Raw genomic sequence first — 13,059 nt, forward strand, 5'->3', positions numbered from 1 at the left:
CTGGCATGACTTCTTTCTCTGAAACCCATGTTGACTTTTTGTGATTATGGCATTGCCTTCTAGATGTTCACAGACTCTCTGTTTAATGATCTGCTCCAGAATCTTTCCTAGTACTGATGTCAGACTAACTGGACGATAATTGTTGGGATCCTCTTTTTTCCCCTTTTTGAAGATGGGGACAACGTTTGCCCTCCGCCAGTCTGCTGGGATCTCTCCTTTTTCCAGGAGTTTTCAAAGATTATTGCCAATGGCTTCAATATGGTCTTTTAATACCCTTGGATGTTATTGTTCTTAACCTCTCTAGCAAGCCTGAGTTAATTCTGCGCTTTAGCTTTTCTGATTTTATGCCTACATGTGCTTGCTATTTGTTTGAATTCCTCTTTGGTGATTTCCCCATTTTTCCATTTCTTATACATGTCCCTTTTTAATCTTAGCTCAGTTGAAAGTTCCTTAGTCATCCATCCTGGTTTCTTGAGACATCTCCCCTTTTTCTTTCTCACTGGAACAGTTTGAAATTGTGCCTTCAGTATCTCTCCTTTGAGAAACTCCCATCCATCCTGAACTCCCTTCTCTTTTAGTGTTCCTGACCATGGGATCACCTCCAGTATTTCTCTAGGTTTACCAAAATCTGCTCTCCTAAAGTCTAGGATGCGTGTCTGACTCTGCCTGGCTTCTCCTTTCCACTGTATAACAAACTCCAAGAGAACATGGTCACTTCCACCTAAGGATCCCACCACTTGCACTCCATTAATTAGGTCATCCTTGTTGGTTAGGATCAGATCTAAAATAGCTGGTCCCCTTGTTGCCTCTTCCCCCTTTTGGCTCTATACACACTGATTTTTGTGCTTCGCCTCAAGTGTTTGTTACTCCAGACTCTTTTGTGAAGCCTCCCAAATGCACTATATGCCTTTGCCAGTCTGTGATCGATCTCTTTATCAATCTTGGCGTCTGAGGAGATGATACTTCCCAGGTAGGTGAACTGCTGAACAGACTTAAGCACAGATGTGCCTACAGTGATGTGGGGATGGTAGTGTTCTTCCTGAGGTGCCGGCTGGTAGAGAACTTCCAGCCCAAAGAGCTCTGCAGCTGTTGCAAAACAAAATGTTAGGCGCTGCAAAGCTGCTTCCGTATGGGCAACAAGGGCAGCATCATCAGCAAAAAGCAGCTCGTGGACTAGATAGTTTAGAGCAGTGATGGCGAACCTTTTGTAGTCCGCGTGCTGGGGACAGGGCTTCTACTCCCAGGATGGGGGCTGGGTGCCAGGGGCAGAGCTCCCGCCATCGGGGTGGAACCTCTGTCCCCCTTTCCCTCCCCTTTGCATTTGCCGGCCTCTAAGGGTCCCTTTGGGACTCTCAGAGACCAGCAAATTGGCCTTGGAGGACAGCGCGCTGGCCTCTGAGGACTGTTTGTTGGACTTTGAGAGTCCCTTTGGGTCCGTCAGAGGCCGGCAAACAGTCCTCGGAGAACAGCTCCAAGGGACCCGTTCACTCTGAGGAAAGGGAGGCTGAAGGGAAGGGAAACGGGAACCCCTCCCAGGCCCTTCCCTTCAGCCTCTCCCTTCGGCTGAAGGGGAGGGAGGCCGAAGGGAAGGGCTTGGGCACCCGTCGGTTGTTGTGTCATATGTTGAATAGCTGAGTCTTAGACTACTTGGTTGGCACTAAAGAGGCTTTGGAAATGTTCAGCCCATTGGTTCAGAATGGAAGCTTTATCTGTGATGAGTGTTTGATCATCTGTACTGTACAGGGAGCTTTGGATCTGATATGCAGGTCCAAACACTGCTTTAAGAGCGTCGTAAAATCCTCTAGAACAGTGATGGTGAACCTTTTAGAGGCCGAGTGCCCAAACTGCAACCCAAAACCCACTTATTTATTGCAAAGTGCCATGTCCCTCTGGCTTTCTAGTAACAAACTCTGTGCTGGCGTGCCATAGGTTCGCCATTACTGCTCTAGAATCACCCAGATCTGCACAACGTTGTGTCTTTTCTGCTAAATTGATCCACCACTTGTTCTGAATGTCTCGGAGTTTTTGTTGGAGTCGACTACATGCAAGGCGAAAGGCTGCTTTTTTTACATGGCAAGATGGCTGGGTGAGGTGTGAAAACATATATACATCCATATGAAAAGCCACTAACTGTGTAAGTGTGGGTTTTCTTGGAAATACTGCAAGGCACCTTCAGGAGAGACCTGATAGAAGGAAGTTTCTAGAATTCCCTGGTTAAAAGTAATGCTGCCATAGGATAGGCGTCAAAGGAAGTCAAGCTGCAAAGTATAAAAATATTTAATGCACACATATGTCCATATATACAAACACACACCTACGTTTTAAAAATATTATCCCATATAAAAACATGGGGCCACTCAAGTTGTGAGAATGTATGTCCAAGCAATGCCTTGTATATCCAGAATATCTGATGAAAGAAATAGGACATTACCACAGCAATGCGCCTATGGAAGCTATATAGGCCTGAAAGCACCCGACCAGAGAGAAAAAGCGGAAGACGTATCAAGTGACTGTAGGAGAACCACAGAGAAAACACTATTGGCTCACAATCCTTTCCTGTTCTCATACCTCTACATTGTCCGCTATCACTTCTTGTCTTTCCTTTTCACATATGCAAAAGGGAGAAAGCAACTGTGAATGGGGAAAACCTTTGAGCGAAGGAATACAGTTTATATCCACAGATCTGCAAAATCCTATTTTCTCCAAGACAGTCCTGGCTCCAGGGAAGAAAACCTCCAATCTCTGCGGATGTCACTTTGAGATCTGAGGACGCAGCCTGAAATACGGCAAGGAAGACGGACATCAGGCAAAACTCATTCGCCAACATCTTTGTGCCTCAGTATTGCCACTGTCTCCCCATTTGATAACGCAGTGTTTCTTTGGCAACACAAAACGGTCACTGAGTCAGAATTCAGAGTTTCACGATCAAAGAGGATCCCAAAGGATGACAGTTGCATTCACAATGAAATCCAAAGAGAAAGAGCTTGTTATTCTTGTGAAATCAGGTCCAAGTTGGCTATATGCCTTATTGTAGGTCTTCCATGGGGACAGTTCCAAGGATGCTCAATCTCTCCCATGTGAGCTATGACTTTCTTCATCTCATTCGCATTCAGTGCTGTTCCAACCATCACCTGAGGAAGGAAAAACAAGGAGTACCAATCTCTTGACATTTCCATCAGTTATGTGATGCTGTAATTACACTTCTTTACTCTTAAAAGGAACACCCCAAAAGCATCTGAGGAAGTAGATGGAAGTCTATGAAAGCTCATGCTGCTAAGTTCTTTCTTTCAGTTAGTCTCAAAGGTGCTACATCCCTTTATTCAGTATCTAGAGACCACAGCATCTTTCTTTTAGGAGACTAATACACTTGAGAGCTTCTTCCTACCAAAACTGAGGGTCCATACAGACAGGCCAAAATAAAGCTGCTTTGGGTCACTTTGGAGGTGTGCTGTTTAAATGATGCATGCGTCGTAAGAGTCCAGAAGTCACATCAAAACCACGCTCCAGTCCTTAGGACTGGAGAATAGCTTTGGCACAGCTTCCAGATTCTTAGAATGCATGCATTATTTAAACAGCATACCTCCAAAGTGACCCGAAGCAGCTTTATTTTGGCCTGTCTATATGGGGCCAAAGTCTTAGACACAAACATGAGAATGTCTGGGAAATGCTTCCAAACTACCCTTCTATCTCCAAGGACTTACTCATTGTAGGCAGGAACATCTAAACGTGGAGAAACTTACAAACGGTAGGAAGTGATACAGCCTTAGTTAAAATGTGGCCAACAAAGCCTTAACAGGAAGGGTATATTTCAACCCATTACAAGATGCCTGAATAGAGATCAGGGCTTCTTGGCACCCTAATAATTGCAAGACACGTCCTCCTCACAACTCTAGATATCACAAAATGATTCTCTCCCAACAAAGTTTGTGACCTCAAGGGAACTGAATCTTTGTAAACAGATTCTGTTTTTATTCCTCAGAAAGCTTGGCAGACCTTTGAAGATCTCCGAAGGCATATGGCCAGCACCACAAATCGACAACTTCGATGGTCTTTGGTCCCAAAGGGACATCTCTCCCAATAATGATAGAAGTGGAGCTTCTCCTGCTTTGACCTTAGACTATGCCACCATTACTTTGCATCTGAAAATGTAGTTTGATTTATAGATTGGATATTAGAGTACAGTGGGCCCTTGCTTTATCATTGTATGTTTCTTTATCCTCTGCATCATTTATCCTTCCACAATTTTTTTTCACATTGCTAATATACATTTCAAAAACAAACATGCCTTATAGAAAGTATATAGTCTATTCCTGAGGCCCATGTAAAGCGAACATGATACTCACAGACTTCCGACAGGCCCGAGAAGCAAACATCTGCCTTACTCTGGAAGGCCTGCACATCACTCCTGGGCAATCGCTTAACATGAAGATTAATTCTTCTATATCTTGTGGACCAAAAGTCCAGTTTTTGCTCACTGGCAAAGAAACTAGCTTCACTCTTTGGGTTACAGGAGCTGAAAGATTTTACAACCATGGTTTAAAAACACTTTATCACTGTTAAAGGTTGGAGAGAAATTTTAGTTTTTACAACCAGACATATAAGTTTTGATATTTATATTAAAAATGTCCCCACTTCCAATCTAAATTCCAAATGGGAATATTTAAATTTAACGTTTCATGCTCTAATGTAGCAAAGGGTATCCAAACATAAATGGTGAGTACAGAGGTGTTTGTGATTAAGAGGGCTGTTTTAAAACCTAATGTTGAGGTGGAATCTCTTTTCTTGTAGCTTGCATCCATTGTTCCCGGTCTTGTTCTCTGGAGCAGCAGAAAACAAGCTTGCTCCCTCTTCAACATGACATCCCTTCAAATATTTAAACAGGGCTATCTTATCACCTCTTAACCTTCTCTTCTCCAGGCTAAACATCCCCAGCTCCCTGAGTCGTTCCTCATAAGGCTTCATGGTTTCCAGACCTTTCACCATTTTAGTTGCCCTCCTTTGGACACACTCCAGTTTCTCAATGTCCTTTCTGAATTGTGGCGCCCAATACTGGACACAATATTCCAGGTGGGCCTGACCAGAGCAGAATACAGTGGCATTATTACTTCCCTTGATCTAGATACACTATACTTCTATTGATGCAGCCTAAAATTGCATTGACCTTGTTAGCTGCCACATCACACTGTTCACTCATGTTCAACTTGTGGTCTACTTGGACTCCCAGATCCCTTTCACACATAGTTTCATTCAGCCAAGTGCCCCCCATCCTATATCTGTGCTTTTCATTTTTCCACCCTAAGTGCAGTACCTTACATTTCTCCCTCTTGAATTCATTTTGTTAGCTTTGGCCCAGCCTTCTAGTCTATTCAAGTCATTTTCAATGTTGATCCTGTCCTTTGGAGTATTAGCTATTCCTCCTAATTTGGTGTCATCTGCAAATTTGATATGTATGCCCCCAATTCTGTCCTCCAAGTCATTGATAAAGATGTTGAATAGCCCTGGGCCCAGGACAGAGCCCTGTGGGACCCCACTGGTCACTTCCCTCCAGGATGAAAAGGAGCCATTGTTGAGCACCCTTTGGCTTCAGCCGGTCAACCAATTACAAATCCATGTAACAGTTGCCTTGTCTAGCCCACATTTTATAAGCTTGTTTGCAAGAATATCATGGGGAACTTTGTCAAAGGCCTTACTGAAATCAAGATATATAATATCCATTATATCATCTACCAAGCTAGTAATTTTATCAAAGAAAGAGATTAGTCTGGCATGACTTCTTTCTCTGAAACCCATGTTGACTTTTTGTGATTATGGCATTGCCTTCTAGATGTTCACAGACTCTCTGTTTAATGATCTGCTCCAGAATCTTTCCTTGGATTGATGTCAGACTAACTGGACGATAATTGTTGGGATCCTCTTTTTTCCCCTTTTTGAAGATGGGGACAACGTTTGCCCTCCTCCAATCTGCTGGGATTTCTCCTGTTCTCCAGGAGTTCTCAAAGATTATTGCCAATGGCTCTGATAATACATTTGCCAGTTCTTTTAATACCCTTGGATATAGTTCATCTGGTCCTGGAGACTTATGTACGTTTAGGTTAAACAGGTATACTATCTCTTTACTTATTCTGTGCTGAAATTCCCTTACTCTGTCCTCTGCTCCATTATCCTCAGATTGAGTTTCCTTTGCCTTTTCTGAGAAGACTGAGGCAAAGAAGGTGTTGAGTAATTCTGCCTTTTCTCTGTCTCCTGTTAGCATTTTGCCATCTTCTCCACGCAGTGATCCTACCGTTTCCTTCTTCTTCCTTTTGCTGCGGACATATCCAATAAAAGCCCTTTTTATTGTCTTTAACCTCTCTAGCAAGCCTGAGTTCATTCTGTGCTTTGGCTTTTCTGACTTTACCCCGGCACAGGCTTGCTATTTGTTTGAATTCCTCTTTGGTGATTTCCCCATTTTTCCATTTCTTATACATGTCCCGTTAAAAACTAAACTCAGTTGAAAGTTCTTTAGTCATCCATCTTGGTTTCTTGAGACATCTCCCATGAAGGACCTCCAATGCCTACTTTAGGCCCCTCATCTGAATACCAATTGCTTCCCCAATTCTAGCTTTTCTAGGCATAACATATTGATTGGCCTCCAATCCTATTCAAATGTAAACTGAAGGACAAACTAGCCATTCAATATTAGGTGCGTTGGATAGTATGTCTGAGAGGAAGTAGGCAAATGGACAGAAGGAATGTTGTATCTTTGATGTGACTAATATCCCAGTCTCACTCAAGTAAGTAAATGAATAGTAAGTATATTAGATAGGAACTTACCATCTTCATCAATGACAAAATCAAAACCATTTTTTCTGAAGATTTCCAGGTTTTCTATTAAGATACTTTCATTTACAGCAGTTAAATTTAGATCCTGAGGCCTGAAAAAGTCCAAGAGACCAAAGAATACAGTCATTTCTGAAGTCAGGATCATTCTGGGAGAACCACTTCTCCTCCAAAGAACTTCATTACACTTTACCATGAAATACATTTAAATAGTATTCCAGTTAAAAAATTAATTAAAAAGCAGATTAAAATAATATAAAAATTCAGATCATAATAAATAGATAAACACAAACCCACCACAAACTGTTTCCTTTTACATAGAGGAAATCCCACAAGAGAAGGCTCTCTCCCAGGTCCTCACCAAATGTCCTTCTGATGCTGCTAAGACTAAGAGAAAGCCTCAGTTTTAAAACTGAAACCAAAGATCTTAAAACCTGGGCAGGTTTACACAGGCAGATAGGGTCTTTCAGCTAAAGCTTATTGGCACTGTTCAATATTTATATCTGGTTGTCTGCTGGGTTACATCCAGAGCAGCTACAAGGAAGATACACCAGACTGTAAGAAGCAACAAGGCTGATACCTATGGATGGACTTCACTTTGCGTGTGACCAACTATCCCTCTTCTCAGACACTTTAGTCCCTTAGAAAACACTTACGAAATCAGCTTCTGTCCCTGAAGAACCGAGTGCTCTTGCAATTGCTCAAAATGGTATTTCTCATCAGACGCATGTTGATCGATTATGAAGAGGTCCGAGTTCAGCTTGGCTATTATGAATCCTAAATTAAACTGGCCAACGATATCCATTTTAGCAAACATCTCTTTACTGTACATGGGAGGAAAACAAAAAAGGAGGTTATAAGACTCATAACACAAGTACTGAGGTCCTAAGCTAAAGCTCCAACCAACCACCATCCCACTTTTTAATAAGCCTTTCATACATGAACCCTCTCAGTATATCCTTCACCCTGAAAAACACAGGGAACCCCTCTTAATGGAGATCAGAAGGACTTTGAAACCCAGAGGAAGGAAGCGATGGCTCACAGCAGACGGAAAGGAAACGCTTTCACTGAATGGAGGTGGTTTATTACAATCAGCATTCTGTATCCACACATTTTTCATCCACATATTCAACCATCCACGGTTTGAAAATAATGGCCTGTTACAGACTGCCAAAATAAAGCTGCTTCGGGTCTCTTTGGAAGTATGCTATTTAAATGATGCATAGGTCGTACGAGTCCAGAGGTCACGCCAAAGCCACACTCCGTTCCTAAGCACTGGAGTGCAGCTTTGGTGCAGCTTCCGGATTCTTAGGAGGCATGTATCATTTAAACAGCATACAGTGGTACCCCGGGTTACGAATTTAATTCGTTCCGCCGCCGCGTTCGTAACCCGAAATCCTTCGTAAGCCGAAAAAGCCATAGGCGCTAATAGTGAAAGCCGCGATTTCATGCGAAAAAGCGCCGAAAAGCACAAAAAAAATTTTCGTAACCCAAAATAACCTTCGTAACCCGGAACAGTTTTTTTCTATGGATTTTTTTCGTAACCCGGAAATTTCGTAAGGCGGCGCATTCGTATCCCGGGGTACCACTGTACCTCCAAAGAGACCCAAAGCAGCTTTATTTTGGCAGTCTGTAACAGGCCAATGTGAACAAAATACATTCTATAAAGCAAACCTTGATTTTGCTTTTTTATATCAGGACACCATTTTACTACCTCTTTGTATTTAATGGGATTTGGGCATCCATGGATTGGACCCAAACCCTAGTAGATACCAAGGGCCCACTGTATCCTCAAAGCTTCTTCAATACTCATCTGCAAATACATCCAAAGCCAGGGATGCAATCTTATTCTGCAAACAGAGAAATTAATAGGCAAGCACCAATACCTTATTTCTTTCCTTAATTCATCCTCTGCCCTTTTGTTTTCTCCTGGACTAATTTTTGCCCTGAATCTCCTGTCCTTCAGCCTTTCAGCCTTCCTCTCTTGCTTCCCGATCAGCGTCTTCACTCTTTCTCTCAGGATCCTCAGAGAGAAGCTCAGAGGCACAGTCCTCTTTGCTATTTCCACTGGGATGTCATATTGAGAAAGAGCCACAGAGTCCTGGGCCTCCTTTTCTTCCCACGAACTGGATCCCTGCGAGAGAGAGGAGCTGATCTTCAAGCCTTTCACTTTGGGGGACGAAGGGTGCAATTGCTGGGACAAAGCACTCCTTTGGCTTTGGTCTGAGTCCCATTCTGTTCCCAAAGAAGATTCACTCTGGATTCCTTCTTCAGGAACTTGGGATTCTTCTTCAGGGGAACTAGCTGCGCTTTCACAACTGAGACAGATAGCCATCTCTGGGGCTCTTGAACCCAGATCTGAGTCTGCGGAGGCACTACTTCTGCAACCGGAATAGGTCTCTTCTGCGGATTTTGTGGCATTTCTGTGAAGGACTCGCCTGCTTAAATCCTTGGCCATTTGGTTGGAGGCAGTCTTTTGATCCGGGGAATCCAAAACGCTAAAGAACATGGGAAGCTTTTGCTGTTTGGAGGAAGGGCATTGCTGTTTGGGATTTTCAGCATTCGGACCAGTGGCTTTTTTAATACGGTGGAGAGCAAATGACTCCCGAAGTCTGGCCACGGTCATTGCTATTTTGGCATTTCCACCCAGATCCTGAGAGAAGGAATCACGCGTTTCCAAGACAGGTGCTTCTGCCTCATTTTGAACCCCAGATTTAAAGTTTCCTAAGAAAGAATAAGAAGAAAGGGTTTAAGATGTGATTAAAAACCCAAGTTGCAGGAAGACTGTGACTCTGTCAAGCGCCAATTCAGATGCAAAGAGAGACAATGCTTGCCAATGACTGCTCAGTATTGAATGGCACAGCAAACCAAGTGTCGACATTCAATGCAATCTTGCGCATGTCTATTCAGATTTGTCTGTTACATTCAGTTTGGCTTATTCCCAGGTAACCATGCAAAGGTCTGCAACCATAAAAACTGGGTAAGCTTCGTCAGTGTGTTCTCAACACTAAGTAGTAACCAAGCTGTATGCCCAACTGAATGGGCCTTATTTTGATGGGCCTTAATCCAAAGTCCAGAACTCTTCTGGTCCTAAGCATTTTGGATAAGAGAGACTCAGCCTGTAATACAATTAAGCTAATGGGCTTCGGCCTCCAAATCAATCAGCTCCACAACCTTAAAAGCTTCAATCCTGATACAAAGATGGTTTTGATAAATGGCGGCTCTCATTCTTACCTTCAACATCCATCAGCTTCTGACTGAGGACAAGTTTGTTAACTTCACTTCCAAACATTCCCATCATTGAAGTTTTTAGAATTGCTAGTAAAAGCTTTTCTTCTTGCAGAAATATTTGCCTTTTGTCGGGTGTTACATTGATGTCAACAGACTCTAAATAAAACAAATACGTTTTTAACCATTAATAATATCGGTGGGAGAGAAGACCCTTCACTTTTATTTATTTCAGAGACAGGTATTTTGGTCATCGTCGTATCTGCAGTTTTTAAGTGTACAAAATAAAGCAGAAGTAGCGGATGGGGAAAATAGGCTTCAATTTAATTCTAGCTAGAAGATTTTCCTTACTGATGTCTGCATATCTATAAATCTCTCTAAAAGGAATCAATCCGCTTAGCAAAATTATCAATTTCAAGTCTGTAACACTCTTTTATGGGGAGAGAGAGAACATCTACATTAACTTGGATCACAGTATTTACAAACTACATTCACTTGAAGCAGAGGTTTCTGCTTACTCTCTCACTATCCTTTACTATTTAAGCTCCATGTTAGGAAGGTCTCCACCTCCTGATTTCTACATATCAAACCTCTGTTGAAGGAAAAGAAGCCCACTAGGTAGTATATTTATCATCTGGATTAGCCTTTGGACATCTCTTCTTAGTAGAAAGAAAAATGGATCCAAATTTATTCTCATGGCCTAAATCTGGGTGTTATGTTCAAATGCTAACACACACAATGCTTTTACAGGTAATTTACCCCCCAGAAAAATGCAGGTGACTCACCTGAGTCCACACATATGTTCAGAACAACACATGGATGCTGGTGTTTGTTGTACATGTGATACACTTCGTTCACAAGTTTAGAAACCTGTCCAAGTACAAGAAAGGACCACAACCAGATTTGCATTTGCATTCATAATAATTCTGTCTGTATTCAAAACCATCATCTTAATCTACCCTTTTCTAAAGCCAGGCAGATGCCAAAGGACAAACTATAGGCTCACTGCTGGAGAAAACAAACCTAAGGCCCAGGAAGCCACATGTTCTTAAAGAGGACTGTACCTTTGCTGGGTCACACGGCCGCTGGTTAATAAAGAAGAACTGTCTGTCGGTGGTACTCCTCCCAACGCCAGAATCGCAACGGGAAACAAACCCTGTGATACTGGTTAAAGATCAAAATGTAAAGGATAATGTTCAATAGAAGAAGAGGAGGAAAAGCTATGGCATTTGATACACATGTCTTTCATAAGGACAGAAGTGGAAGTGAATTGATCCAGAAAAAAACCAACAACTTCACTATTCCTCAAATGCAATAAGTGGACAGATTCTGCTTATGACATTCATTCTTTTGATCCCAGTTCCCTTAAAAGCAGGGAACGGATGTTTCAAACTGAATCCTTCATTCACCTTCTCAGACAAGTATATTAACAATCCAGACATAGCCAGCATGCCACATCCAGGTCTTCAACCCTATGCACTTTTTACTCTGGCCAAATTATTATGCCTTTGTCTTCTAGGCTAAAGTGAAAAAAGGACTTAGGATCCACTTACGTATAAAGCTTTGTGGGCATATCAGCCAGGTTCAAGCCGTATTCCTCACAGATGGCATCACTAGGAGGCAGCTGCACAAAAGGAATCAGGCTTTGCACCTAGATAAGAAATAAGAGCCAGCAGGGTTTTACATGATTTATGGATTTATTTTCATTTACTCAATTTATATCCTCTCTAGGTCTGACTTGCCAACACACAGACATGGACCATTCACAGATCTACTGCCTATCAGAAAGCACAATCAGTCAGGCTGCCATCCTCCTGCCATTAAAGCCTTTAATGCTAAGACAGTTGCAGGATTTTTGAGTTAGGGGAGTAACATCAGACAATCTTCAAGCTAAGAGCTTTCCTTCAATTCCAGATGCATTCCCAATATAATATCATTGGCCTCATACAGACAGGCCAAAATAAAGCTGCTTCATGTCACTTTGGAGGTACGCTGTTTAAATGATGCATGCATCCTATGAGTCTGGAAGTTGCGCCAAAGCTATGATCCAGTCCTAAGGACTAGAGCGCAGCTTTGGCGCAGCTTCCAGACTCTTAGTACACATGCATCATTTAAACAGCATACCTCCAAAGTGACCTGAAGCAGCTTTAAATTTTGGGCTCAAGTTTAATATTTTTAATGGGGCATAGGTTTTTCTATCTATCTCAGGATGAGACTGACCAACATAAATTGCTGGTCAAAGATTGTTGCCCCAAAAGCTGCTTCAATTGGTCTGTCATCATCCCTGCTCTTACATCTGGGTTATGACATTCCAGATTTTCAATTAACTGCAGCAACTAGTTGTACTGATGATAATAGTAACAGTAGTGATAATACCTGTTTTTGACCGAATATTGCTCCGATGTTTTCTTTTATGCCAGGGTTCCCATTGGTGCATAACACAGTTTGCTTCTTCCCTTGACCAACCTGATTGGTGCAGGTAATCCGGACCCCTGTGGAAACGATGCAGTATGCTTGCAACACCTGAGCCATTTTTGCATACTCCTGGGAGCAACAAGAACCAAACCATTAGTTTCTAAGGAATGCCTAATAACAGGGATGTGTTTTTAGAGCCCTATATCATTCCTCCCTCACATCACTCAGAAGCAGCTCACAGATTCCCATCCAGCATCATTACACCTATTATGTTTACATTCATAGTGTTACAACAGCTAGTGAAATGCATTTGCAAAATACTGAGATCCAAACCATTAACTACGCAATCGTGTGCATGGCCATGTCGGTGTGGCTGTGTACATATGGCACCACATTGGGCCGGGTCTTCCAATACAGAGGGCCGACTGTACTTATAACTTTGTACCTCTCTTTTGCAATTGGTTTTATATACAGAGGTTTCAATAAGCAAAGGAATCATATACCTTGGTTGTGAGGTATCTCTGCTACTTTAAAATTGTGTGTTTATACTCTGCTCTATCACAGCATTGTTACAGAAGTGATTTTCATATTTATATC

The 13,059-nt window shown here is 42.2% G+C and overlaps 1 protein-coding gene across 4 annotated transcripts in view; it reads right to left on the reverse strand.

Moving 5' to 3' along the window:
• Positions 1-2,266: 2,266 nt before the first annotated feature.
• Positions 2,267-13,059, reverse strand: part of PMS2 (PMS1 homolog 2, mismatch repair system component) — a 17,022-nt gene continuing 6,229 nt past the window's right edge. The window contains exons 6-15 of one of the 4 annotated variants that reach the window (XM_042438674.1): positions 12,424-12,591; positions 11,601-11,698; positions 11,112-11,211; positions 10,833-10,917; positions 10,054-10,206; positions 9,258-9,543; positions 7,476-7,643; positions 6,814-6,914; positions 4,344-4,513; positions 2,267-3,131 (exon numbers count right to left, since the gene is read on the reverse strand). In XM_042438674.1, coding sequence (XP_042294608.1) covers positions 2,988-3,131; positions 4,344-4,513; positions 6,814-6,914; positions 7,476-7,643; positions 9,258-9,543; positions 10,054-10,206; positions 10,833-10,917; positions 11,112-11,211; positions 11,601-11,698; positions 12,424-12,591 — 1,473 coding nt within the window. In that variant the 3' untranslated portion in view covers positions 2,267-2,987. Of the gene's footprint in view, positions 3,132-4,343; positions 4,514-6,813; positions 6,915-7,475; positions 7,644-8,705; positions 9,544-10,053; positions 10,207-10,832; positions 10,918-11,111; positions 11,212-11,600; positions 11,699-12,423; positions 12,592-13,059 lie in introns of all 4 variants that reach the window. The other 3 variants (XM_042438672.1, XM_042438671.1, XM_042438673.1) reach the window with 3 other exon arrangements.

This window comes from Sceloporus undulatus, chromosome 8 (genome assembly GCF_019175285.1).
Source record: "Sceloporus undulatus isolate JIND9_A2432 ecotype Alabama chromosome 8, SceUnd_v1.1, whole genome shotgun sequence".
NCBI classification, from domain to species: domain Eukaryota; kingdom Metazoa; phylum Chordata; class Lepidosauria; order Squamata; family Phrynosomatidae; genus Sceloporus; species Sceloporus undulatus.